Genomic DNA, 27,839 nt, shown 5'->3' on the forward strand with positions numbered 1-27,839 from the left:
CAAAAGGTATTTGCAAAATGAAGTGATGGTCGCAGTGGCAGAGCTTACAGAATAATTTTGGGGGCTCTGAAATGATTTCCAATGCATAAATTAAACTATTTTTATTATTAATAGACGCATATATTTATACACAAAGACTAATGATTAAATTAATTTATATACATAATTATACTATTGAAAATTTATTATAAGTAGATAAGTTGTGATTTATTTTAATTTTGTTTGATAGACAAATTAATAATTAATAGTATAAGTAAACAAATGTATATAATTTCTCAAATATATATTAAAATTTTATTGAATACATAATATAAAAATATATGCTTAGTTAAAAACTAATGGAATATATAACATAAAATATATACTTAAAAAGTAATAAACTAGACAAGTATTTTTTGCGTGGTAGCTCTCTTAAACCCATTTTTCATAGGTTTGTGATTCCATTTATAATTTAAATATATATATTTTTTACTGTAATTGACATTTGATTCAAAGTGTTTGAGAATAAGTCATTATAGAAATGTATATTAGCATAGAAACTCTCTCTCTCTCAAGCCCTTTTTGCTTTAGAGGATTTTAATTCCATTTCTAATTTCAAAATTTAATATTATGAATCATAACATAACATTTATTACATTAAATAATCACTTATTGGTCAATTACAAAAGGTGACACCGATAAAGAGCTCTTGAACAATATTTTGTTCAAGGAGATTCACTGCCCTTACGTAAGGAATGGGTCACTAGGGAAGGTTCTGAGAAACTGCATTCTCAGCCTTGAAATCAATTACTTCAGCACTCCTATCGTTGGAGCTTTTCTCATTACACCCTCTTCCAATCTTCACCTTCTTTGCATCCTTATTCTTAAAGATGTGGTATATAGCCCAGTTTGCCATCTGCATTTTGAGTAACAAAGTTTAGTGACTGATGATAGATAAGACAAAAGAAAACAACTTTCATAATGATATATCCTACCATCATTCATTCTCATGATAATTTAAAATGCATTACTCTAAATCTCTGCTCAATTTTGGTGTTAATTAAAATGGACAGTTTAAGAATTTGGGTTAGATCTAATTTTAGTCCAAACAATATTTTATAGGTGAGGATTTTTCTACCCTTTATTAAGACTTATTTGGTTGTGTCTCTAATCAATGTGGAACCATAAACGATAGTAAGTCACTATTTTATTTTTTACCTTAGATGGGTTAGCAATTAACGCAAGACGGAACTCATGCATCACCCATTTGGTTCTCCTAGCATAGGCTCCTTGCATTTCCCAAAAATTCAAGGTGTTCCTCCTCCCAACCACCAGATTGTTTTGGGGGATAGGAATGTTTTTGCCCTTTTCTACAACTCTCCACTGACCACTCCCAGCAACTCTCACGTCAATGTTCTCAAGATCACGACACATGGTGTTGTAGAAGAAGCACTTACGTTCATTGAAAATCTTTCCATCTGTAAACACAAAAGTCAAAACAACATATAGATTCAATTTCCAATTAAACAACACATAAACATTCATGGGACTTGGTAATTTTAATTTTCTGTGTGACATGACACAATGCCCATTCTCTTGGTTAGAAAAAGGGCCATAAAAGATTAAAGGAAACTCAATTGAATTTCAATTAATAAAAGAGATTATTGAAAAGGGAGTGTCAAAGTGAGGGTTGATAACACTTATCGGCTCATGGAATAGTGAATAAAAATTTCAATTTTTCTTAAAAAATTTGTTTCACCAACTCCTCCTGGCAAGCACCAAGGTTCAGTTTGAAACACATTGAAATTTGGGATGATTTGAAAAGGAAGAGGTTGAGCAAAGACCCTCCTCTTCAGGTAGAAATCCACAAGAACCTCATCAGTGGGATCAAACTTATACCCAGGTAGTAATCTAACACTCCCATCATCATCAACATAAGTCATAATGAGGTCCTCCATCTCAAAAAATTCAGTGACACAACAAGTGATGAAGAAGGGAAGAAGGGACTTATTTGAACTCTTACGGTGAATGTTGAAAATTCATGTGGTTTGGACATCAATTTAAAGCTTGAAACGCAGTGTCATTAATTGTGGTTTGTACGTAAAAGCCTTAAGATGAGAGAGAGAAAACGAGGTAGAGAGATAAAAAAAAGTGAATTGTTTAAAATATTTTAAGGTTTGAAATTGGAATGCTACTGATCGCGTTCCTACAATTAGCAAGTAAGGTCATGTACAAATTCTCAAAATGCTAAGCATTTCCACGTCATAAATAAAATACGTGAAGATTACTATCGACAAAAAAATTCTAGATTGGTCATGAAAGATATTTCCCCTTTTAAAATTCTAGATTAAACGTTTTATCAAGACTTTCCAGTCTTCTATCAAAAAGACTTTCCGGTCTTCATTCATTCAATTAATAGTGTATTAGGAAATTAATAAAAGGAAATTATAAAAAAATATTTAATTTATTGATACGGTTGTATTTTCACAAAAAAAGGAAAAAGTTATTTCTTTTTATACGAACAATAAAATAAATCTCACTCTTTTGAATTCTTAATACCTGATCAATTTCATGCCTTATATAAGAAAATTGAATCATAAAAACTCTTGAATTCTTAATATCTAATAAATTTCATGCCTTAGATAAGAAAATTGACTCATCAATAGTAGTCTTCTTAAAATTTGATAAAAAAGTTTAAAACATTTTAAAAGCATTTGTAATCTATAGTAAGAATTCAATTAGTAGTGTATTAATTAGGAAATTAATAAAAGGAAGTTATATGAAAAAATATATTTAATTTATTGATCGATAATGTATGTATGATTTCATAAAAAAAAAAGGAAAAATTGACCAAAAAAAAGGGAAAAAATATATTCTCTTTATACGAACAATAAAAGAAATCACACTCTTTTGAATTCTTAATACCTTATCAATCTCATGCCTTATATAAGAAAATTGAATCATATATAATCTTTTGAATACTTAATATCTAATAAACTTCATGCCTTAAATAAGAAAATTGACTCATCAAATAGTAGTCTTCTTCAAATTTGATAAAAATATTTTAAAAGCATTTGTAATCTATATAGTAAGAATTCTTACAAAATTCTATATTTTCATTTAATCACTTAAAAATTATTAAATGATTTTACCTGTAGAAGATATTTTTTTAAATATGAAATATAAAATTTTAAGAAACCTAGATTTGAACCCAAGTCCTAAACAGAAGGAGGAAGAGAATTCGTCTTAGAAGATTAGATCGCATTGAATAATTGAGATTTGTGAAGAAGAATTTAGATATAAATTTTATATGGCTGAGAATATTAATTTTTATAGTTATTTATTTATATTCTCATTTATTATTTTATTTTCTCTTGTAACCAAAAAAAATTCTCATTTATTACATAAACAATAGAAAAATCACAGTCTATAATGATTATACAATTAAAATCATAGTTAATAAATTCATAATTATTTTGAAATATCCTCAAAGTCTAACTTTCCACTTACTCTCTTTTGAGACTAACTATTTTTCTTTATTTGTGGCCACCATGTGTCTTTTTGTTTTGTTTTGAACAACAACACACAAGTCTTCTAATATTTTATATGGATTCCATTAATCCTTCAATTCTTCATTTAGTATAAGATTTTTTCAAATTATGCAATATAATATATAAGTTGTTTAAATTTAATTAAGTGATAAATTATTATTTATTACCTTTTTAAATTTAATTTATTAATTCCCAGCTTTCTCGTTCCCTTCTTTACAATTACTAGTATATGAAAATTATATATAAGTTTCAATGTTTTAAAAAAAATTGTGAATTTTATGTAAATTTTGTGAATTTTATGTAAAATTTTAAGAAACCTAGATTTGAACCCAGGTCCCAGCTTTCCAGTTCCCTTCTTTAATTTTTTTTTCGTAAATTTTATGTATTTTGTCAAAGCTATTTTATTTTGTCTTGGTTGTAGTGAATAATCCTAAAATGTTAAATTAAATCTACAAAAAAAATTTACTTTTTTGTCAAAGAAAAAGAGGTTAATCTTAGCGAAATTGATGTTGTAAAGTATGGTGATTTAAGTACAATTTATCGGTAGTGTGATTTTAAGATCTTTTGTAAACTATAGATTATGTGTTATGCAGATTGAATAAATCAAGTAAGATGAATTATAATAGACATTCATTTGAAATAATGAATCCTTCAAAAAGTGTCATGTCACACTAAATTATTTAAAATTCAAAGGTAGCTAGAAATTTTTCTTTCATAGTCGTTTCCATTGTGTAGCTGTCGTAAACCTTGATAAACACCTTATAGAAAAATGACATCAGAGATCATGAGGTGTTAGAGCTCCCAAAGCCAAGTTCAAAACCTAATGTTCAAATCAAAAATAAATAATTATCATGACATGATAAAAATAGTACACGGTTACATATGAATTAATATAATTTAGAAGTTATATATAAACTTTAGGAGTTATATAAAAAGAACATCGACTGGAATCCTAGCACCTTGAAAAGTTTCCATAGCAAAATTGGAGTCCAAGAGCATACCAACTTCCTCACCAACAGCCGGACATGAACTCTTCCTCTCCCCCACCAACATGTCTCGCCAGGTTCGAGCATAAATATTTACTACCTTTTGAGAAGTCAAACAACTCAAGGAGACGCCTCCCGTCGTTGCCTTCCAAGGGGATTTTTTCAAAGCCACGGATAAGGACGCCCTACCCACTCTAAAACCATCCAAATATTTGATTGCCTCGGCAGCGACCTTCAGAGAAGAATAGCGCACAAAACCAAAACGGAACCGATGACCTAACCTATTTTTCCTTTGCATAAACACATTCACCAATTTCCTATACTATGAAAAGAGATCTCCAATTTGAAAACAGCCAACCATCTCCGCAATACCATCCATAAATAGAGAAATGCAAGACCTCGCAACCCCTGCGGAACCTTGGCTAACGATCGCCCCAACACCATCATCCTCTAGCACACCATCCTCACCATCATCATCATCATCAACATCCCCTCCAAGGGATGACCCCCGACCAGCAGAAGCACCTTGCATCCGCCTAAGCAGGCACGAGGTCGCAACTTCGAACTGAAGATTGGCCACAGTCGCGCCAAGGAAGGGAGACCAAACTCTCTAAACAGATCGAGACAGGTCGCGAAGATCGAGTAGTAAACATGCAAAGGGTCAAGCGACGGTGGCTAGAGGGGATGCACAGTGGAGCGACAACGACCAGGCTGCAAAGATCGAAGGGAGATGCAGATGCAAGGAAGCGTACTATACGAAACTGTGAGAAGAACCAAGAAATAGGGACGCGCGAACTAGAACGGGGAAGAAGGATGAGCGACGACGGCTTGATGGTATACACAACAGAACAACGACGACAACGGAGGAAGACGACGACAACGAAAAGGGTCGGTGATGTTGGCTAGGTGGCTGGTAGCCCTAGCAGAGCACAACATTTTAGGATTGATATATTAATAGAGCCTTGAAAAAGGAAAATATTAAGAGCAACAACTACAAATTTAGGATAAAATTTCTCAAAGAGAAACGTCCCCACTACCACCTATTTTTCTAGATAATCAACAAGTGTATTGTATCGATCGACTTTTGAGGGAGGTTGGTTGTATTCCTGTGTTCATGTATATAGGGAAGCCAACCTTACTGATTATCTAGCCAAGATGGGTGGTAGAGGGGAGGTTCCTCTTTGGGAACTTTTGTCCTAATTTGTATTTGCTGCTCTTGAGATTTCCCTTTCTTTGGCTTTGTTAATATATCAATCTTTTTGTTTGAAAAAAAGAGAGAATGGAAGAATTTAGTTAGAATGTGTCAAAGACAATTATTGGTGGAATATGAAATTTAATACAATAAGGTCACATGAAATAACTAAAATCATGAGATAATTTCATCTCGCTAATCTCTCTCTTAAGGCGACTTCATATAACGGATTGTATTTTCTCTCTCATATCATGCCTTTAGGGGCGGCTAGATCGAGTTAAAGCGCTTTAAAAAGTTCTTTTTGCATTAGGTTCTCTCATATCATGTCCTTGCTTATTAGCTCTTCTTTTACCTTCTAATGTGGAACATGCCATCTTTGTAGACGCTTCACTTTCTAATTAATGGAATGCGTAGTTTTAATAAAAAATAATCATCACGGTCATACCAAATCAAAAAGAGAATGAATCAAATTCCTTAATTTTGTGTGATTTTTTTATTTATTAAAATTTAGGGTGAGAGGATGGTGTCTCTGTTTAAGGTATGCGAAATTATCAGATTCAAAAAATACCTACATAAAATTTACATTTACCTCACTCTCAGCGGAGTTAAAACCTACAACTTATCAAATACGAGATCCTACCATGCTCTACTAAATCAACCATTTGAGGTTTTGTGTGTGATTTTTAAAACATTGAATTGTACGAATTATACATAAAGTCTTGGAAGAGAAAAATCAATATAATTATTAATTAATCATTAATACAATTATTACTACCTTATTTATAACAACGTGGTCAAGTCAAGTTGTTGCTCTTCTCTCTCTCTCTCCTTTCTTCACCCTATACCCACACCCACACCCACACCCCCTTTCTTCCAAAGTTCGCACCTTTCAGACACCCTCATGGACCGCGTACCCAGAACCGCAAACGGGTCGGGTCCGTTGTCCGGTTCAGGCGACTGGAGAGACCCGGAAAAGCTGAGCAGAATGAGCATCTCCGAGCTGATTTTCGAGTTGCGAGACTCGTTCCGGAAGAGCGATTTCGACCGAGTTGAGGAGACCCTGTTGGCCAGGGAAGCGAAGCTGAAGGCGGAGATTGAAGAGCAGAGGAAGGAAATTGTGTTGCTCCAAGAGAGGTATCATCTGGAGAAGTTGGATAAGATCAATGCTCAGTTGGAGTTGAAGATGGTCATGCGAGAAAAGGGTAAGGGTGTTGTTAATGGGTTTGGTTTTGATGGTACGAATGTGAAAGATGAATTGGGGTGTGAAAGTAGCAAGCTTGAAGGTTTGAAGAAGGTAAAGGTTGGTGATGGGGATGCTGGTGCTGTTGCTGTTGCTGAAGTGAAAGAGGAAAAGGTTGAGAAACCAAGCAAGAAAGATGGTCTGGGTGCTTCAGGTATGGACTATGGAGATTGTTTTTATCTGTGTATCTATGTATGCATTCTTAAATATTACATAAACAGGACAGACACTTTTTTGAATTGGGGCTTAGAATTTTTTTTATTGGCAAATGTTAGTTGTTAGTAATGTTAGTAAATTAGTCAGTCTCTCATCAGGGTTCGAACCAAGGATCCTAGCTATTACCACTTGAGCTAACCCTCGGGGGGAGATGTGATGAATATAATTTGCTTAGGTTAGGTCTCTGGGAAAAAGTCTTTTGTGCTTTCTTAAGGCATTGTTTAGGTAATGAGTATGATTTGTTGAGTGTAGAGAAAATATGGAATGGATGGTGATTAATTGTGTCAATGTGGGGCACTAATTAACTCACTTGAGTCATTGCTTTTTAGTTTTTTAATTTTGGGAGTAAATTGAGATTTGACTATGAAATAGTTTTGCCTCATAGACATACTAACTGACATTGTTAAACACATCTATTTCTCCACTAAGCTCCATTAGTGCCTTTTTAGTTTATCCTTTTATGTAGGTTGCTGAGTGCCCTCTTGTTATTGACAGTTTATTTATCCTTATCTCATGTCTTTTGAGACTCATTTGATGCCATTCATTAATGATAAGCTCCAACATTCTGTTTAGCTGCTTTGTTTTTTTGAAAATTTTGGTATAATGCAGAATCTTCATTGATGGTCATCTAAGTTTTAGTATCAAATTATGAGTAGTTCAATCCTTTTGTTCCATCCTTCTACAGCTACGGCCAAATGAAGTGGGTGAAACAAAGAATAGTTATGTCAAACAAGATAATTCACAGTTTCTCCTTGTTCAGTTCATTTATTGATTAGCAAAGTCATGGTTATGTATATTCTATAAGATTTGAGGGCCTTGGTAGTTAAACCTGTAACTGCTGTGTTTTAAGTCATGTTACCTTTTATTTCTGTTCTCCTACAGAGATGCCGATTTCTCATTTTTGGAATTTATATGTTTTTTTTTTGAAAACAGAATATATATATATATATAATAAAAAGTTGATAGTACAGATAACACACCTCGTGTGTATAGTCCACAATGTTACATAGAAAGTCCAAGGAATTTATATGTTATCCCTCGGTAAATCTTGTCTCCATAAAAAACTAAAGAAAACAGGCTAGAAAATACTTTCTTTCTTGTAAATGAGGTCTTGGTGTATGAATATCCTACTTTATGTTTATCTAGATTTGATCAAAGCATATATATCTTCAATTTCTTAAATAGCTAGAAGCCTGATTGCCGATGAATGCTGGAAAGTTGCCAATGTTCTATTAGGTTTGCAGGGTCTACTGCTCTTAATTTCTCAAGCTCCTGCTTGAGGTATTTGACTGACATATCTCTTTATGCCAGCTGTAGGAAAATTGGCAATGGGAACTGTAATTGAAATAGAAGACAGTGATGAAGAAATGTACGATTCACATGCAACATTGAATGGAAAAGAGACTACTTCATGTATTATTGCAGATAATAAGCATCTAGTTTCATCAGGAGCAGTCCAGGAAAACCTCGCAACAAGTCTGGATAAATCGATTGGAACTCTCAAAAGAGGATTTTTCACTTCTGTTGGATTCAATACAAATATCAATATCTTGGATGGCTTAGATAGTGACAGTTCCTCTTCTTGTTCCAGTTCCTCTTCTGGTTCACTTGATATTGATAATCTCCCTTTGACATCTGTTACAAGCAATAAGAAGATGAGAACTATGCAGTCACTCTTGGATAGAAACTCTTAACTAGGGTTAAAAGGCAAATGGCCTAGACTTATAGATATGGAAAAAGTATTTGTCTCAGAAACATTTTGTTATATGGATCACAAAAAGCAACACAAACTGGATATAGGAGAAAAATATGGGAGAAAAGTGGATGGTGAAGTATGGATTTTGGGGGACATGCGGGCAATTTTTTATGTAAATCATCAGGGTCTGTTAAATGGGAGGCTTTTCTGTTTTCTGGTATATTGAAACTAATGTATAACAGTCAACTTCTCATTCAAAGAATGCACTAGTTGCTTTTGTACCAAGCATATGATTCGTTTTTTTTATGTATTAGAATTGCATACTATTGCTTTATATGAGGATAATGGTATTCTCACATTACAGTGTTATACAAGTATCAATAGTAAAACAGGTGCATTGTGGTATTCTGAATCGGAAGCTTTATTGGAAAAAGATTAATTTTATTCTGTAGCCAATTTAATTGTGACACTTGACTGGTACAATTTATTGAGCTGTTCAGTTCTTATTAAGGATGTTGCTTTATAAGACTAAATCATAAATGTGTAGAGTATATCTTAATAGTTGTTGGTGTGAAATCAAAATCTTTTTCTCTGTTGAAACAGTAATTTCAAGATTTTAAGAATTTGTTGAAAATATAGTGTGAAGATTATGGTTTGATGAAAAAGATTTTTGGACATAATGTTCAAGATGACATTTAATTTTGATAGAAACAGTAATTCAAAGCTCAAAATATTTATTGGTTGTAGTCTTCAAGTTGGATTGTTCAAGTTGAGATTTATGTCAACTTCACCATTAAGTCAAGAGTGCTTGAAGTTGTGCAAGCATTGGCTTGTAGATCAGAAAATTAGTTACTGTCAGTGTCAGTTACTCAAAGCATGACTAGGGTCCATGTGTCTGTATGTTAAATTTTCAGGTTTATAATGTACGTATATATACGTATGTACATTTTCAGCATTTAGAGCTTTTATCATAGGTTTGTATTGTCAAGAAATATGTACTCTTTGAAGAATAAAATATTGGAATTTTTCTAACTACTTATTCTTGCAATAGTTTGTTTCGTCTGGATTGAGTGACTATTAACAATACGAGATTTAGTACATGAATTTCATGCCATATTGCTTAATTGATGCCCTCATTTGTTTTGACAAACAAATAGGTAAAGGTCATCAAAACAAAAAGTCAACAACTAATCTCTCAACTAAACTTAGGGTGTTACTTCTCTATGAAAGGCTTACACAAATACATTCCTATGTCAATGGAATTAATAAGAAAGAGGCACTTCTTTAGATCATTTGAGTTGAGGTCATTCAATTTTCTTGAATCTTGGTTAAGCATAAGTAACAGTTTTAGAAGAACTATTTCTTTTTCTAATATTTGTAGTCATTCTTGCAGATAAAGGAACTTCACTACTTGTCCTTGTTTGCTCGTTGATGAGAATTGTAGTCTAAAATTTAACATGTAAAGATTTTTTGCACACTATAATCATCAATGGATTTCTCAAACCACCTGCATACACAGCACTTACCAAAACACTCTCATACCCATTGAATGATCCATCAATCGCAGGTGATACTCTATAGTGCAATGCATGCACCAGAGTTATTTTCAGTGACATGTTTATCTTTGGAAAAAAATTCAGCATGCAATAACTAATTAATGAAGAGATTACAATTTCATTACTCCACAACAATTATCAACATTTATTATTGAACATGGATTTTCATGTCTTGTACTCATGTCCTTATTATAACTGTATAATATTACATATAGTAAGAGTTTTTCTATGCAGGCCTCACCCTGTTAGAACCAGGTTGCAACCACCATGGAGTTTCAAAATGCTTACAATATTTTCTTTACCGTTCTCTCTCTCTTGGTGTTATTCAAGATAGTAAAGAAATCAAAATATACAAACTCCTCCACCAATTTACCCCCAGGGCCATGGAAGCTACCTCTTATAGGAAATTTACACCAGCTTTTTGCCTCAAAGCTTCCCCATCACACCTTAAGAGACTTGGCCACCAAGTTTGGACCCTTAATGCACCTAAAACTAGGAGAGGTACCTACCATCATAGTTTCTTCTCCAGAAATGGCAAAAGAGGTTATGAAAACACATGATATCATATTTTCAAACAGACCCCAAGTCCTTCTCTCCAGAATTGCTTACAATGCTAAAGATATTGTCTTCTCTCGATATGGGCGCCACTGGAGGCAACTGAGAAAGATATGCACAATAGAGGTGTTAACAGCAAAATGTGTGCAATCTTTCAGGCACATAAGAGAAGAGGAAGTGTCAGCATTCATTGGAACAATATCTTCAAGTGAAGGATCAATTGTGAATCTCAGTGAGAAGATTTTGTCTCTGACATATGGAATAACAGCAAGAGCAGCTATAGGTGACAAATCCATATACCAGCAAGAGTTAATATCAATCATTAAGAAAGCAATAAACCTTGCTGGAAGACCCTGTGTTGCTGATCTCTATCCTTCCATTAAATGGCCGGGCTTCAAAATTTTGGTGGGGTGAAGGCTAAATCTAAAAAACTTTTCAGAGAGTTTGATGGGATACTGGACAATATCATTAATGATCACAAACATAGGATAAACAGCCACTGTGAAGCAAATCAGGAAGATTTGGTTGATGTTCTTCTAAGGTTTCATCAAGAAGAAGACTTGCCATATCCCTTTACTTATAACCATGTTAAAGCGGTCATTCTGGTTAGTAAGTATAAGCTAGGTGACTTGCATATTGCATTCAGTTTTGGTTAAATCAATCTTCAGCAGAGTGATAAGGAACTTAATTTTTTTATCAATCAGAATGCTAACCACACTCTTCTAATGAACCTTTTAACAAAACAATGAGTAAGTCCCATCAAAATCGAGAATGGAATTCACATACATTTCGATAATTAGCATTGCCTGTTGAAAAAAAATGCATTCCAATGTCTGTCTACATTCCATGAATTTGCAGGATGTGTTTACTGGTGGAATTGAAACATCATCAGCGGTTGTGGAATGGGCAATGTCAGAAATGGTGAAAGCCCCAAAGGTGATGGAACAAGCACAAGCAGAGGTGAGAAGGGTTTTTGGTCCAAAGGGGCATGTGGATGAGACTAACATACATCAACTAACATACTTGAAATCTGTCATCAAAGAGACCATAAGGCTACACCCACCTGCACCATTGTTAATTCCTAGAGTAAACAAGAAAATGTGTGAAATCAATGGATATGAAATACCTGCTAAGACCATGGTCCTCATCAATGCTTATGCAATTGGAAGGGATCCCAGGTATTGGAGTGAAGCTGAGAGATTCATGCCAGAGAGATTTTTTGAAAGCTCAGTAGATTACAAAGGTACAGACTTTGAGTTCATCCCATTTGGTGCTGGAAGGAGGATGTGCCCTGGCATTGTATTTGCCATGGCTAACATTGAGCTTCCACTTGCTCAGTTGCTTTACCATTTTGATTGGAAGCTTCCCAGTGGAATCAAGCATGGAGAACTAGACATGACTGAGTCATGTGGGTTAACTGCAAGAAGAAAAAATGGACTGTGTTTGATTCCTATTAAGTATTAACTGTCACTCCTAACTATAAGACACCTATTCAACTAGACAACACAAGCCATATACCATAACCATACTGATTGAGTTTCGTCTAACAGTTAGAGCCTTTTCGATAGGGAGGAAAGAGCATTTATTTGAGTTTATCTATTAAAAAAACACTGAATAAACTTCAATAAACAAAATGTATAATAATACTAAAATTTATAGTTACAGACAAACAAAGTAGTCTGCAATATATAGTTACAGATAAGAATTAGTAGCAAGTACTCCCCCCATTACCACACAAAAAGAAGAGAATAATAGCGGTCCCTTACTGATTTGATTGATTGGCATGACACTCGAACAAAAGTAGTCAAAACTCAAAACACGTGCCTTGAAAATTAAAAGGAACATGATATAGTTTTTTTAAGATGACTTTATTAATTAATTAGGAAGAAAAAAAAGTCCGATGCCGATACATCATTATTAGAATTAGGGAGGTTTAACTCAACCCAAAAGTTAGCTAAAGAGTTGTGTATAATTACGGTTCTCGCACAGGACAGATGTTCTACGCGATGCTAGGACAACCGGTTCGACAACTGACTAACAGTAACAAAACCAGCAAAATAGTAAAGAAGAACACAGAGGATTGATAACCCAGTTCAGTGAAAAAAAACTTTCACGTACATCTGGAGGGTTTGCACCCAAAGAAAGGAAATTCACTATCTAAAGATTCAGGAATTACAGACACTCATGAACACCACAATTCATAGTTCACTTCCTAATCTACCCAACGTATTTCTACTTAGTATCTCAACCTAAGTATGAGAGCCCCTCTCACTTTCTTTCAATCACTGTGGTAACAATAAAAAACAATCAGAGTTTGAAAAATCAAAGAACACATAACACAACTTTGCTTTATAGAATCAGGGAGCAAAGTTTGTTCACAAGAAACAAGGATAAAGAACAATGAACAATCCTAAAAAACTTGATTTTTCTCTATTAGCTTCGGTGGTCCTCAAGCTTTAGGTCTTCATCCTTTTTATATACTTCAGCAGCAGCAGCAAAGGCACTAGGGTTTGCTTGGGCTGAAGTAACAGCAACAATAATTAAATCAAAACAGAATCTCCAAAAATCTTGTTGCGTTTTTTCCCAAGTAAAGATAGAAACAAATCTTTTATCAAAGATTGTTTCAACAAATAACAACCCACAAATTAAAACCCTTCTGGAACAGCTACTTGATCCTCAAGTAACTATAAAAACATATCTTCATAAAATCTTCAAGGGCCCACAAGATCAAACTTAAGCAAAGGATTGATGTCCTAGCTTCACGAAATCAGATGCCACGGCATCTGCTTCGACAATCAGTTGTTTTTGACAAAATGCAAGACAAAATGTTCCAACAATCTCCCCCTTTGTCAAATTTTGGTCTAAAACAACTCACAGATCAGAGAAGGTAAACATAGAGAACCAAAGCTCCCCCTTAGCAGTAGACTCCCCCTCAAATGATGCATCCATACCAACAACAATCATACTCCAAAAGGCATAGTTGGAACAAAGAACATAGCAGCAGAACATACTAACTATCTAACAAGTGTAAATCAGTAAACCAGTAGCAACTTGAACAGTAGCAGCTTGGAGTACTACACAACTAGTTACTTGCCTTGTCTTGAAAGTGTCTTCAAGTTATTACAGACCAAAGCAACCAAATAGAAAACATAGTCTTCACAGCAACACAAACAACCAAACCAAACTACTCCCCCTTTTTAACACAAATTTGGCAAAGGTGCTTCAGGAAAGTACACTTTGTGCACAGAAAAGTACACATAACAGATAGAATAAAGTTATTGCAGACCAACTTCAGCAAGAAAGTCCATGATCTCCTTGCACTCCTGAGCTTCTTGACTACACTCTCTCTCACAAGCAATATTTCCCTTTTTCCTAGCAGAAGGCATAATGTCCTTCACATCTGGTTCAACATTCATCTTTGAATCACTAACATGAACTTTCTTCCATTTCAGAGATCTTGTCTTGGTACACAGACTTTCCTTCTTTCCTTCCTTCTTATCCAGTACAACAGCAACATACTTATTGGTCCTGAGAAAATGCCTAGGAGCCTTCACAATATATTTCTTCTCCTTCTCTTCAAGCCCTCTTGGTTTCCACTCTTTCCTTGCTGGAGCTACTTGTGGATTAGTCTTTGGTTGATCAAGAGAATGAGGATATCCATATAGCTTGTAACAGTAGGGCCTTATATGACCAAGTTTGCCACAGTGATGACATATCCAAGTAGATTTCTTGGATTTTCTGAACTGAGGGTACACATGTCGTACAGAATGATGCAACATTGGGTCTGGCATTGATCGCTTAGTTTGCTTTTCAGATGAAGCAGACGTATTTGCATTCTTGTAGCTGAAGCCTATCCCTTCCATTTCTCCAACTGTTTTCCCAACTTCTAGAATCTCCTCTAACACATTAGTACTATTATTCATCATACGAATAGACTTTGTCATACCTTCAAGCTTTGAGTTCAGTAATGTTACCTCCTCTTGTAGTTTTGCATTAGTGATTTGAAGTTTCTCATTCTCCTCACGCAACTTGCTGATGGTCTTTACTTCTTCTTGCAAGCTGGAGTTATTACTCTGAAGTTGCTTCTTCTCAGCAACCAAATCCTTGAATTCTTTTCTCATTTTCTCACCAAACGTACATGATTCCTCCCACTTAGCCAGCAACAATTTGTAGGTTTCAACTAGTTCTTCCTCATCACCATCACTTGACTCAGCATCAGAATAGCACTTCCCAAATGAGAGCTTTTACATGAATAGCCTTGGTTGTATCATTTTCATGTTTGCCTTTGAGTTGTAATTCAGTATTCTTCATATTGTCTGACACATTGCCCATGACATTTGTATTTGACGTTTGGCCCAAACTCTTCAACGCTTTGTTAAGTAATGATATAGCTTCTGCAATACTTGCATCAATATCCTGCTCCCTCTGATCTTCATCTTCTTCAGTGTTGGACACAAAAGTTATACTCTTCGCCTTCTTCTCAGATCTACCATTAAGAGACATCTCAAAGGTTTGCAAGGAACCAATGAGTTCATCAACCTTGATGTTACTGATGTCTTGAGCTTCTTCAATGGCAGTTACCTTCATATCAAACCTCTTGGGGAGAGACTTGAGAATCTTTCTTGCTAAATTTTCTTCAGACATGGGTTCCCCTAGGGCAAAAGAAGAGTTGGCTAGATCCTTTATACGCATGTGAAACTCATATATGGATTCATCCTCATTCATCTTCATAGTTTTAAACTGAGTTGTGAGAAGTTGAAGCTTTGACATACGAACTCTTGATGTTCCTTCATGGGCAGTCTTGAGAATCTTCCATGCTTCTTTAGCCACAGTACATGTGTTGATTAACCTGAACATATTTTTGTCAACTCCATTAAAAATAACATTCAAGGCTTTGGAGTTTCCAAGAGCTTCGTCATCTTCTTTCTTTGTCCACTTTTCTTCAGGCTTCAATTCAGTTGTGAATGCTATCACAGGATATTTCCACCCCTTGACTATTGCCTTCCATGTTATACTATCCATAGATTTGAGAAACACCATCATTCGAGTCTTCTAGTAGTCATAATTGGTACCATCCAAAATTGGTGGCATATAGATTGATCTTCTTCCGTCCATAATGTTGTCATTGAGAACATAATAGATTCCCTGGAGCTCACCCAACAGAATAGGGTGCCTGCTCTGATGCTTATTGTAATTACGGTTCTCGCACAGGACAGATGTTCTACGCGATGCTGGGACAACCGGATCGACAACTGACTAACAGTAACAAAACCAGCAAAATAATAAAGAAGAACACAGAGGATTGGTAACCCAGTTCAGTGAACAATTTTCACCTACGTCTGGAGGGTTTGCACCCAAAGAAAGGAAATTCACTATCTCAAGATTCAGGAATTACAGATACTCATGAACACCATAGTTCATAGTTCACTTCCTAATCTACCCAGTGCATTTCTACTTAGTATCTCAACCTAAGTATGAGAGCCCCTCTCACTTTCTCTCAATCACTGCCACAGTGATTGGTAACAATAATAAACAATCAGAGTTTTCGACAGCTGACTAACAGTAACAAAACCAGCAAAAAAATAAAGAAGAACACAGAGGATTGGTAACCCAGTTCAGTGAAAAACTTTCACCTACGTCTGGAGGGTTTGCACCCAAAGAAAGGAAATTCACTATCTCAAGATTCAGGAATTACAGATACTCATGAACACCATAGTTCATAGTTCACTTCCTAATCTACCCAGTCTATTTCTACTTAGTATCTCAACCTAAGTATGAGAGCCCCTCTCACTTTCTCTCAATCACTGCCACAGTGATTGGTAACAATAATAAACAATCAGAGTTTTCGACAGCTGACTAACAGTAACAAAACCAGCAAAAAAATAAAGAAGAACACAGAGGATTGGTAACCCAGTTCAGTGAAAAACTTTCACCTACGTCTGGAGGGTTTGCACCCAAAGAAAGGAAATTCACTATCTCAAGATTCAGGAATTACAGATACTCATGAACACCATAGTTCATAGTTCACTTCCTAATCTACCCAGTCTATTTCTACTTAGTATCTCAACCTAAGTATGAGAGCCCCTCTCACTTTCTCTCAATCACTGCCACAGTGATTGGTAACAATAATAAACAATCAGAGTTTGAAGAATCAAAGATCACATAACACAACTTTGCTTTATAGAATCAGGGAGCAAAGTTTGTTCACAAGAAAAAAGGATAAAGAACAATGAATAATCCTAAAGCACTTGATCTTTCTCTATTAGCTTCGGTGGTCCTCAAGCTTTAGGTCTTCATCCCTTTTTATATACTTCAGCAGCAGCAGCAAAGACACTAGGGTTTGCTTGGGCTGAAGTAACAGATTGCAACAATAATCAAATCAAAACAGAATCTCCAAAGATCTTGTTGCGTTTTTTCCCAAGTAAAGATAGAAACAAAGCTTTTATCAAAGATTGTTTCAACAAATAACAACCCACAAATTAAAACCCATATGGAACAACTACTTGATCCTCAAGTAACTATAAAAACATATCTTCATAAAATCTTCAAGGGCCCACAAGATCAAACTTCAGCAAAGGACTGATGTCCTAGCTTCACGAAATCATATGCCACGGCATCTGCTTCGACAATCAGTTGTTTTTGCACAAAATGCAAGACAAAATGTTCCAACAAGTTGAGGTTTGCACTACTCTTTATAACCACTTGATTGACCACATCTCTAGCAAATGTGAGACAGGGTTGGATATCTGGAGCGTGAAATGAAACGAGTGACCCAAATATGAGGAGTCAACAAATTGATCTAGGACAGACTCTAATATTAGGGAGGCCTAACTCAACCCAAAAGCAAGCTCTAGAGTTGAGGATTGCTCTACCATTTATAAGCACTTGATTGGCCTTATGTCTAGCCAATGTGAGACTCTAACATACCCCTCATGCCCAAAGTTGGACATCTGGAGCGTGAAATGAAACGGGTGACCCAAATATGTGGAGTCAACAAATGAATATAGGACAAAGTCTGATACCATATTAGAATTAGGGAGACCTACCTCAACCCAAAAGTTAGCTCAAGAGTTCAAGTTTGCACTACCCTTTAAATAAAGTCCGATTTAGAGAACATTTTCCATCCAAACCAAGTTTGGAGAGGTAAAATATGTCGTGCTAAGAAATATGCGGCATTATTGCCACTCATACGAACAAAAGAAATACATAAGTCAAATCCTCTAGAGAAATCACGATAATCACTAATAATTGTGCTAAGGTAAGAGGGCTCTTAGGCGAGGTCTTTCCCCAAACATGATAGTTGATAAATTGTCCCACCAACGTCCGATTATGTTCTCTCTCACGGTGTAGTTGCACTTCTAAGCTACGATGGGTTCATTGCAGAGGGGCACAACGCCAATCTCCGGGTGGTTGATATTGCAACTAGGGCAGTGACTAATCCCCTTCTTCCACGTGATCACCATTTTCTTGGACTTGTTCCTCATCTAGGTGACAAGTATGGGTAGCTTATTTGGTGAGCTAAGGGAAATGAAGGGTGAAGGGTCATGGTTCAAACCTTAGTGAATGAACTAATTTACTAACAATTAACAACTAACATTTACCCATAAAAATGGGAGGGAGAGAGGTTTCTTTGTTACCTTCTCGTGTCTATCGTCGTAGAGATCAATGTGCATACAATTTATCTTGTTCCACATAGACGACGTCAATGTTTTGATAAGAGATTAACGAGTAAGGACGTTTGACAATGTTAAATTATGTAATTTAACTATCATTATGTGTTACTACATGTGTATGTAGTGGGCATATTGAAGAAAGGTTGAAAATGGGTGCAGATATAGTGCAAGGGTTTTCTTATTTGATATTAGGTGTTGCCCGAAGGTTATGCAGAGGGTGGTTGAACGAAATGAACAGGAAAATTAATGGAGCTATGTTTGACAAAAACGGTGACATGTCTCTTTAATTGATGAGTCAAAATATTAGTGGAGAAACAGGGAGAAGGACAGAGAGCCGAGATAGATGATCTTCATCCTGCTAATACATCATTTTAAATAAAGACAAATCTAGAGGAACATTTTCCATCCAAAGCAAGTTGGGAGAGGTAAAACATGTCGTGCTATGAAATCTGCGGCATTATCGCTACTCATATGAACAAAAAACAAATACATAAATCAAAACCTCTAGAGAATTATGACAAGAACTAATAATAGTGATAGGCGAGGTCTTCCCCCAAACATGATAATTGATAAACTGTCCCACCAACGTCGGATTACGTTGTCTCTCACGTTGTAATTGCGCTTTTAAGCTGCGATGAGTTCATTGCGGAGGGGCACGACGTCATTCTTCGAGTGTTTGATATTGCAGATGAGATGGTGACTAATCCACCTCTTCCATGTGATCACCATTTTCTTAGACTTGTTCCTCATCAATCGTGACAGGTACTCCTTCATGGGAGGTAGAGACTAGAGAGGTTTCTTTGTTGCCTTCCTTTTCCCTTGTTTTTCTAAGTAGAGATCAATGTGCATACAATTTATCTTGTTCCATATAGACGACGTCATTGTTCTAATAAGGGATTAACGAGTAAGGACGTTTGACAGAAGGAACTTTGTCTTCTCGTATCTAGTGACGGAGATATAAGATTGTGTGTACGTGAGAAGTGTTCCTATAACATGTATTTATACACTATAGTGTAACAAATTTACAGAAAATCATGTGAAAATATGATAAAAATATATTAAGATATAAGAGCTTCTCCAATGCAAGGTTCTTAAATCTTATTTTTTAGAGCATCTCCAATGCAAGGTTCTTAGTTCTTATTTTTGAGTTAAGAACTAAGAACTGAGTTCTTAACCATTGGAGGTGCTGACATTAAGTTCTTAGTTCTTAAAAATAAGAACTGAGTTTTTATATAAAGAGTTTTACTTTTTGAGTTCTTAGCATAAAAAATTATTTTTTTTCTCTCATCCAAATTACTTTATTACTTTATGAGTTTTGTTTTATTACTTTATGAAAATAAAAAGTATAAATAATGTGGTTGGTGAGACCAAATGAATAGTGGTAAGAACTAAGAACTAAGAGCATCTCCAATGAGAGTATGTAATGTCAAATACATACCCCCACTAATATCTTTTACCATTGGAGCATATTTTTAATTCCAACATGGCTAGTAAGGGTATGTGAGAGTAGATACTCAATTTAGTCATGAAAAATGTGTTTGTATTTATTATTACTTAATGTAAAAGGTTTAGTGTAACAAAAAAATGTAAAAGGTTTAAATAAAACTTGCAATTAATAAAATGAGTTTTTTATATAAACTTTTAAGAGTTGTTGGGTTGAAGTAAAAATTAATAAAATGATGTAGATGATTTGACATTATTGGGAGTTGTAAAAAGTAAAATATAAATACTTTAGTGAATATAATGGTTAAAGATGCTCTAAGAACTCATGGTTGGAACAAAATTACTTGAGAGTTGCTTAAGCACATGTGGTAATACAGACCCACATAAATAGTGTTAAAAACTAAGAATTAAGAACTAGCATTGAAGATACTCTGAGTTAAGAACTAAGAACTGTGTTTTTAACCACTGGAGAGGATGACGTGAAGTTCTTAATTCCTAAAAATAAGAACTAGATTCTTCTATAAAGATTATCTGACACTAAATATTACCTCAGTTAAACATCTTTATTTGTGTATGCGAAAACACAAAATATTGACCAAGCTACGTCAATCATTTTATTTTTTATACTCATATTTACCTGTCAATATCAATGACATATCATCTCGTGTTCTGGGTCCAAGTCCATACTTTTAGTTAAAAATTAAAATTAATATGTGTTGATATGTAATTGGATCGAATTGTATATATGCAATGCCATAAAGGGTTTGATCCAAAAGAATCTTTTTAATAAAATTTACGATAAATTTTTATTCACACTTTCATTCTCACTTACACCCAAAAAGAAAAATGAAGGAAAAGAAAGATTTAGAAAATGAGAAGTAATGTGATATAAAAAAATAGAAAGATTTTGTGTGTCGAAATAAAAACTAAAAAGAAAGAGAAATCGCAATGTGAATAAAGAGTAATATATACACACCTCATTTTTTAACCACTCCATTTTCACCTCTTTTTATTTCTATCTCTCTCATCTTATCATTTATCACATCTCATATTTTCTCTTTCTTACTTTTTCTTTTCTTCCTATCTCTCTCATCATTCCACCTCTCTACCTCAAAAGAGAGATGTGGATGAAACATTAGCCGTGAATAAATTAAGACTTCCATGTTAGACAAATTAAGGGACCATTGTGCCTGGAAAGAAAATCTCGCATTGGAATCAACACCATGATCTTGCAAAGTCCCATTAATCTATCTCACTCTCACAGCCACTCACTTGCACCTTTAATATGTCACAAGGAGCAAATTCTCTTTTGAGGATACTTTAGAGGAAAGTTAATAAGTCAACAAAGTGGCTTTGTTTTACACTTGTTTTGTTTTTTTAAACAACTCAATTATCTTAAAAGTTTAAGCTATTCGATAAAGGTTAAATAAATGATTTTATATTACTATTATATTTTAACAGTTTTGTCGTGGGTATGGAAGAAAGCCCATGAGGACCATAGACAAGAGAGTTGAAGAAATGGTGGTTTCTCATACTACAAAAACAGTCTGGCTAGTAGCTTAGCTATTTGTGTATTTGCATGTTAGAAATAGAATCTCACAGGAACTGAGTTTCCCATGTTTCTTGAGGATTTGGTGCTGGGTCTATGCCTTTGTTTCTTGTTGTTGCCTTGTCTTAAGACTTTGCAATCTATGGAAAATATGTTTTCTTGCCAATCACATACCTCTTTTCTGATATAGGTTCCTCTATTACAGGTTTTTTTTGTTTTGTTTTGTTGGATGTTCTGTCAATAATATGTCTAAACTTGCCTCTCTTGAAGAGTCTCTTTTGAATGGTGACTCTAGTGTAAGCAACAATTCTAATCCCAAAAAGACCAGAGAAAATGAAAATTTGACAAGTTATTCAAAGGCTGGGTTTTTCAGCATTCTTACTTTCTCATGGATCACTCCACTAATAACACTGGGATATAAGAAGACTTTAGAACATGAGGATCTCCCACTGCTTGCTAACACTGACAGTGCCTATGGGACTTTTCCAACTTTCAGAAACAAGCTTGAGTCAGAGTGTGGTAGTGCTAGTAGAGTCACCGCTCTTAAGCTTGCTAAAGTGTTAATCTTCTCAACATGGCAAGGGATTCTTGTATCAGGCTTGTTTGCATTCTTGTTCACATGTGCTTCTTATGTTGGACCCTACCTTATTGAAAACCTAGTTCAGTATCTCAATGGGGAAAACAAGTCTAAAAATGAAGGCTATGTTTTGGTTATGGTATTTGTTGCAGCAAAGCTTGTGGAGTGCCTTTCGCAGCGGCAATGGATGCTTAGGTTCCAGCAGGTTGGGGTTAGGATGCAATCAATGTTGGTGGCAATGATCTATGCAAAAGGTTTGACCCTTTCATCTCAATCAAAAGAGGGTAACAGCAGTGGGGAAATCATCAATTTATTGACTGTTGATGCAGCAAGGATTGGTGAATTTTGTTGGTACATGCATGATCCATGGATGTGTGTTCTGCAAGTTGGTTTGGCATTGTTGATTCTTTGTAGAAGTGTAGGCGTCGCTTCTGTTGCCGCTTTTGCTGCCACAGTAATTGTGATGCTGCTAAACCTTCCTGTGGCATCATTGCAAGAGAAGTTCCAAGGTAAGGTGATGGAGTTCAAGGATAAAAGAATGAAGGCTACATCTGAGATTCTATCAAATATGAGGATCCTGAAACTGCAAGCATGGGAAATGAAGTTCTTATCGAAGATTTTTCACCTTAGGAAGACAGAGGAGCTATGGCTAAAGAAATTTCTTCTTGGCACAGCAGTTATTAGATTTCTCTTCTTTAACGCGCCTACTTTTGTTGCTGTGGTTACTTTTGGGGCTTGCGTTCTTATAGGCATCCCACTTGAATCAGGGAAGGTCTTATCTGCTCTTGCAACATTCAGAATTCTTCAAATGCCAATCTATAGTCTTCCTGACACAATTTCAATGATTGCACAAACTAAGGTTTCCCTTGATAGGATTGCATCGTATCTTCGCCTAGATGAGTTACAGAATGATGTGGTTGAGAAGCTTCCAAGAGGTAGTTCTGATGTAGCAGTTGAATTTGTAGATGGAAATTTCTCTTGGGATTTATCTTCTGTTAATCCAACATTGAAAGACATAAATCTTAGAGTTTTTCATGGTATGAAGGTTGCTGTTTGCGGCACTGTCGGATCAGGCAAGTCTACTTTACTTTCATGTATATTGGGTGAAGTACCAAAGCTATCAGGAACCCTGAAGGTGAGTGGAACAAAGGCCTACGTTGCTCAGTCACCATGGATTCAGAGTGGCAAGATAGAAGAGAACATACTATTTGGTAAAGAGATGGACAGGGAAAAGTATGAGAAGGTTCTAGAAGCATGTTCCTTGACAAAAGACCTTGAGGTTCTACCATTTGGTGATCACACCATTATTGGGGAGAAGGGAATCAATTTGAGTGGTGGACAGAAGCAAAGAGTGCAAATAGCCCGTGCTCTCTACCAAGATTCTGACATGTATCTGCTTGATGATCCCTTCAGTGCTGTGGATGCTCATACAGGATCGCATCTCTTCAAGGTACTAGTTTTCTAAACTCTACTTTTCTCAGTGCAATCTGTTTTTGGGGTAGAGTTAGGCTTAACCTGAATTCTGATAAAGATATTGATACAATCCTCTAATCTATCCGAACATTCTAAATTTTAGAGAGTATTATTAAGTTCGCTGTACTCTTATGTAAATGTTTCTATCCTTTTTTGCATTTTTAGGTGTTTCTCCAAGTGGAACCATCATCACTTGTATAATGAGAAAAGTTTGTGGAACTTCATGTTTCTGATTTCGTTAGGTTCCATTAGTATATTATGGACATGGACGCATATATAACCTCATGGAATTGAGTTTTTATTCTTTCAGTGATAGATGAACTTCAAATACATGTAAACTAGTTTTTAATGTTTATAACTGTTCTGTTTCAGGAGTGTTTGCTTGGGCTTTTGAAAACAAAAACTGTGATATACGTAACTCATCAAGTAGAGTTCTTACCTGATGCTGATCTAATATTGGTGAGTGATTCACAGATTTCATGCTTATGAATGAATTCAAACATCATAACTCCCTATTTTCTCAGTATTTTTCTTATTTAGGTCATGAGAGAAGGAAGGATAGCACAATCAGGAAAATACAATGATATTCTCCAGTCAGGCACTGATTTTATGGACCTTGTGGGTGCACATAGAACAGCTTTGTCTTCAATTAAGTCCTTAGAGAGAAGGGACACATTTAAAACATCAAGTATCACCATGCAAGATGCAGATGCATTAAGTGGTTTTGAACTTGAGCAGACAGTGGAAAACAAAGATGGTCAAAATGGCAATTCAGATGATACAGTTGAGCCAAAAGGGCAACTTGTTCAAGAAGAAGAAAGGGAAAAGGGTAGAGTTGGGTTTCAAGTCTACTGGAAATACATCACAATAGCTTATGGAGGAGCTCTTGTACCCTTCATATTACTATCACAGACGCTAACAGTAGTTTTTCAGATTGCAAGCAATTATTGGATGGCTTTGGCAACTCCTGTTGCAGAACCCGATATTGAAAGCTTTAAACTCATGGTTGTCTATGTTGTTTTGGCAATTGGAAGTTCCTTCGGCACCCTTGCCCGTGCAGTTCTTGCTGTGATAGCTGGATACAAGACAGCCACCATGCTCTTCAATAAAATGCATTTATGCTTTTTCCAAGCACCAATGTCATTTTTTGATTCCACCCCAAGTGGGCGAATCCTTAATAGAGTATGTCTTAACATGTTAATAATTCTTCACTTGTTTCATGGCTTAGTGCATTAATTTGTATATCAATTTTTTTTTCTATCTTTCTCCCTTCAAATTACCATATTGAATGTAACTGTCTTTCTAAATTTTAGTTTTGCTTTTTGTTGCAGGCTTCCACAGACCAAAGTGCAATAGATATGACTATTCCAAATCTTTTATGGGGAATTACCTTCAATCTGATTCAGATCTTTGGAAACATTTTTGTGATGTCTCAAGCTGCATGGCAGGTGTTCATAATATTGATTCCTGTGATGGCAGCTTGCATATGGTACCAGGTAGTTTTCCGGATAATGTCTGGCCTACATCATTTGGAAATATTCACATTAAATGTCACCAAATGATTCTGATTTTGACTTCTTATTGATCAAATATTTAACATAAAAAATAAGTATAAACAAAAGCCTTATCCCACTAAGTGAGGTTGGCTTTATGAATATGTTTGACATTACAGTGAAAACAATAGCATTATATTTGCTAACAGTGTGCTTCTATATATGCAGCAATACTACTCAGCATCAGCACGGGAATTGGCACGATTAGTCGGTACATGCCAAGCTCCGGTTATACAACATTTCTCTGAAACGATTTCTGGGTCAACAACCATAAGAAGTTTTGAACAAGAATCAATATTTAATGACACGAATATGAAATTGATAGACAAGTATTCCCAACCCAAATTATACAGTGCTATTGCAATGGAATGGCTGAGTTTCAGGTTGGATCTTCTATCCTGTACCGTATTTGCCTTCTGTTTGGTGTTCTTGATATCTTTTCCAAGTTCAATTACTGATCCTGGTGAGTAGTTGAAATTACATACATTTACTTGTCACACTCCTTATAACACCAGGTATATATATAACTTTAATCCTTTTCGAACTTCACATGTATTTCTGTCTTAGGCATTGCGGGATTGGCAGTGACATATGGGCTTAATCTAAATTCTATACAATTTAATATGATCTGGTTTCTTTGCAATTTGGAGAACAAAATTATATCTGTAGAAAGAATACTTCAGTACACCTCCGTCCCAGGTGAAGCTCCTCTTGTAATCAAAGACAACCAACCAGATCATTCTTGGCCGTCATTTGGAGAGGTTCATATCCAGGATTTACAGGTATCTTTCAGAAGTTATTCATTTTGAATTGAATACTAGAATTAGGTCAAAATCTAGCTTAGGACTTTCAGGGTTGCTCTACCCTTTATAAGGACTATTTTGGCCATATCTCTAGTCAATGTGAGATTTAGTAACAGTATTTATCTATCTATCCTTAATGAGGCAGTGTGTGATGCAGGTTCGGTATGCTCCTCACCTGCCTCTTGTTTTACGGGGTCTTACTTGCACTTTTACTGCTGGAGCAAAAACTGGCATTGTGGGAAGAACAGGAAGTGGAAAATCAACTCTGGTGCAAACACTTTTCCGACTTGTTGAACCTGTTGCTGGAAAAATCTTGATAGATAACATTAACATATCTTTGATTGGACTTCATGATTTACGGTCCAAACTAAGCATTATTCCTCAGGATCCAACAATGTTTGAAGGGACTGTAAGAAACAACCTGGACCCTTTGGAAGAGTACACAGATGAACAAGTTTGGGAGGTAATTTAGTTTTGCTTGACACTAAGAAGAAGTTTCCGTTTTAGTCTTTAGTACCAGTACATATTAATCTATTTCATGATATATTTTAGGCTCTAGATATGTGCCAACTTGGAGATGAAATAAGGAAGAAAGAAGGGAAGCTTGACTCCTTAGGTATGAATTCTGAAACTTTGAACAAATATGTTAGGATGTGTTACAAGTTATAATTAGATGTATAAATGTGGTGAGAATCTACTACTTACCATGATGAGTTCTGCAGTTACTGAGAATGGAGGAAATTGGAGTATGGGTCAGAGGCAATTGGTCTGCCTTGGCCGGGTTCTTCTTAAGAAAAGTAAGATTTTGGTGCTTGATGAAGCAACTGCATCAGTTGACACAGTCACAGATAATATTATTCAGCAAACAGTTAAGCAGCATTTTTCAGAATGCACAGTCATTACAATTGCTCATAGAATAACTTCAATCCTAGACAGTGACATGGTTCTGTTTCTAAATGGAGGCAAGCAATTTTTTCCCCTTTCTTCATCTTTATTTGTCAATTTTTATTTTCTTCTCTAGCTCATAAATGTGGACCCTGGACATGGTTTCTCTTCATATTGATCCTGCAGGGCTAATTGAGGAATATGATTCACCAAAGAAACTGCTTAAGAACAAGTCTTCAGGTCTTGCTCAACTGGTTGCAGAATACACAAGGAGGTCAAACTCTGGTTTTGGAAGTTGAACTGAATCTGAATTAATGTCACCAACAATATATGTTGTTACGCAGAGATTTTACAGTTACACATATTTTCTCAGATACTTGTATGTGACTCACTCTATATGGCTATATCACAAATAAGTGCTTGTCTGATGTTATTAAATAATTAATGATATAAATGGCCGACCAACATTTAGCTAGCTATAAACCGAACTGTAAAATGATACCTATGCATACCTGAGAAATTAATATGGACATCCGAACTCTCTTCTAGGAGAACCAGCATTTTAGTTTGCATGGATGACAGAACACTTTCTGGGTGATCATCTCTAACTAGGTAACTGCAAAGAAAGTACTGAACATTCCATTCACCAGATGGAATGTTCAAGATCCAACATCAGAACACATGATATATATTTTGCAGGAGTCTCTAATATAAGAATTTTCTGGCCAAAGTATGGACCATTCATAAATTATGTTCTCAAGTTTTTTTTTTGTTTATACTAGAAGGAAAATAATTGCACTTTTAAGTTCGAATTTCGAAATAAAAAGATGAACTATAATTAGACAATCTTAGTCGAAGAAAGGCACCTTTAGAATCCTCCCCCCACCCCCCCACCCCCCCACCCCCCAAATG

At 35.4% G+C, this 27,839-nt stretch overlaps 3 protein-coding genes and 1 pseudogene across 3 annotated transcripts; 3 read left to right on the forward strand and 1 right to left on the reverse strand.

Annotated features, from left to right (window-relative positions):
- Window positions 1–742: 742 nt before the first annotated feature.
- LOC130725337 (NAC domain-containing protein 83-like) lies at window positions 743–1,937 on the reverse strand. The gene is made up of 3 exons (XM_057576577.1): window positions 1,739–1,937; window positions 1,198–1,457; window positions 743–895 (listed from the first exon to the last, which is right to left on the reverse strand). Exons 1-3 carry the CDS (start codon window positions 1,935–1,937, stop codon window positions 743–745), a joined length of 612 nt encoding a protein of 203 aa, XP_057432560.1.
- A 4,571-nt stretch (window positions 1,938–6,508) lies between these two features.
- Window positions 6,509–9,148, forward strand: LOC130722828 (uncharacterized). Its single transcript, XM_057573674.1, has 2 exons — window positions 6,509–7,102; window positions 8,476–9,148. Exons 1-2 carry the CDS (start codon window positions 6,610–6,612, stop codon window positions 8,856–8,858), a joined length of 876 nt encoding a protein of 291 aa, XP_057429657.1. The 5' UTR covers window positions 6,509–6,609; the 3' UTR covers window positions 8,859–9,148.
- A 1,398-nt stretch (window positions 9,149–10,546) lies between these two features.
- On the forward strand, window positions 10,547–12,471 carry LOC130725338 (cytochrome P450 71D10-like; annotated as a pseudogene).
- A 9,098-nt stretch (window positions 12,472–21,569) lies between these two features.
- On the forward strand, window positions 21,570–27,368 carry LOC130726286 (ABC transporter C family member 3-like). The gene is made up of 10 exons (XM_057577529.1): window positions 21,570–23,663; window positions 24,059–24,145; window positions 24,227–24,868; window positions 25,018–25,182; window positions 25,408–25,702; window positions 25,807–26,021; window positions 26,200–26,505; window positions 26,595–26,658; window positions 26,765–27,004; window positions 27,114–27,368. Exons 1-10 carry the CDS (start codon window positions 21,882–21,884, stop codon window positions 27,224–27,226), a joined length of 3,909 nt encoding a protein of 1,302 aa, XP_057433512.1. The 5' UTR covers window positions 21,570–21,881; the 3' UTR covers window positions 27,227–27,368.
- Window positions 27,369–27,839: the final 471 nt, after the last annotated feature.

This window comes from Lotus japonicus, chromosome 6 (genome assembly GCF_012489685.1).
Source record: "Lotus japonicus ecotype B-129 chromosome 6, LjGifu_v1.2".
NCBI lineage: Eukaryota > Viridiplantae > Streptophyta > Magnoliopsida > Fabales > Fabaceae > Lotus > Lotus japonicus.

Coding starts and splice junctions, on each gene's coding strand:
- LOC130726286 (XM_057577529.1), top strand. CDS start 21,882: ATGTCTAAACTTGCCTCTCTTGAAGAGTCTCTTTTGAATGGTGACTCT. Junction 25,703..25,806: donor AAGTTCAATTACTGATCCTG/GTGAGTAGTTGA, acceptor TTTCTGTCTTAG/GCATTGCGGGATTGGCAGTG. Junction 26,659..26,764: donor AGGGAAGCTTGACTCCTTAG/GTATGAATTCTG, acceptor TGAGTTCTGCAG/TTACTGAGAATGGAGGAAAT.
- LOC130722828 (XM_057573674.1), top strand. CDS start 6,610: ATGGACCGCGTACCCAGAACCGCAAACGGGTCGGGTCCGTTGTCCGGT. Junction 7,103..8,475: donor AGATGGTCTGGGTGCTTCAG/GTATGGACTATG, acceptor TCTTTATGCCAG/CTGTAGGAAAATTGGCAATG.
- LOC130725337 (XM_057576577.1), bottom strand. CDS start 1,937: ATGGAGGACCTCATTATGACTTATGTTGATGATGATGGGAGTGTTAGA. Junction 1,458..1,738: donor GTGCTTGCCAGGAGGAGTTG/GTGAAACAAATT, acceptor TTGTGTTTACAG/ATGGAAAGATTTTCAATGAA. Junction 896..1,197: donor TAATTGCTAACCCATCTAAG/GTAAAAAATAAA, acceptor CTCAAAATGCAG/ATGGCAAACTGGGCTATATA.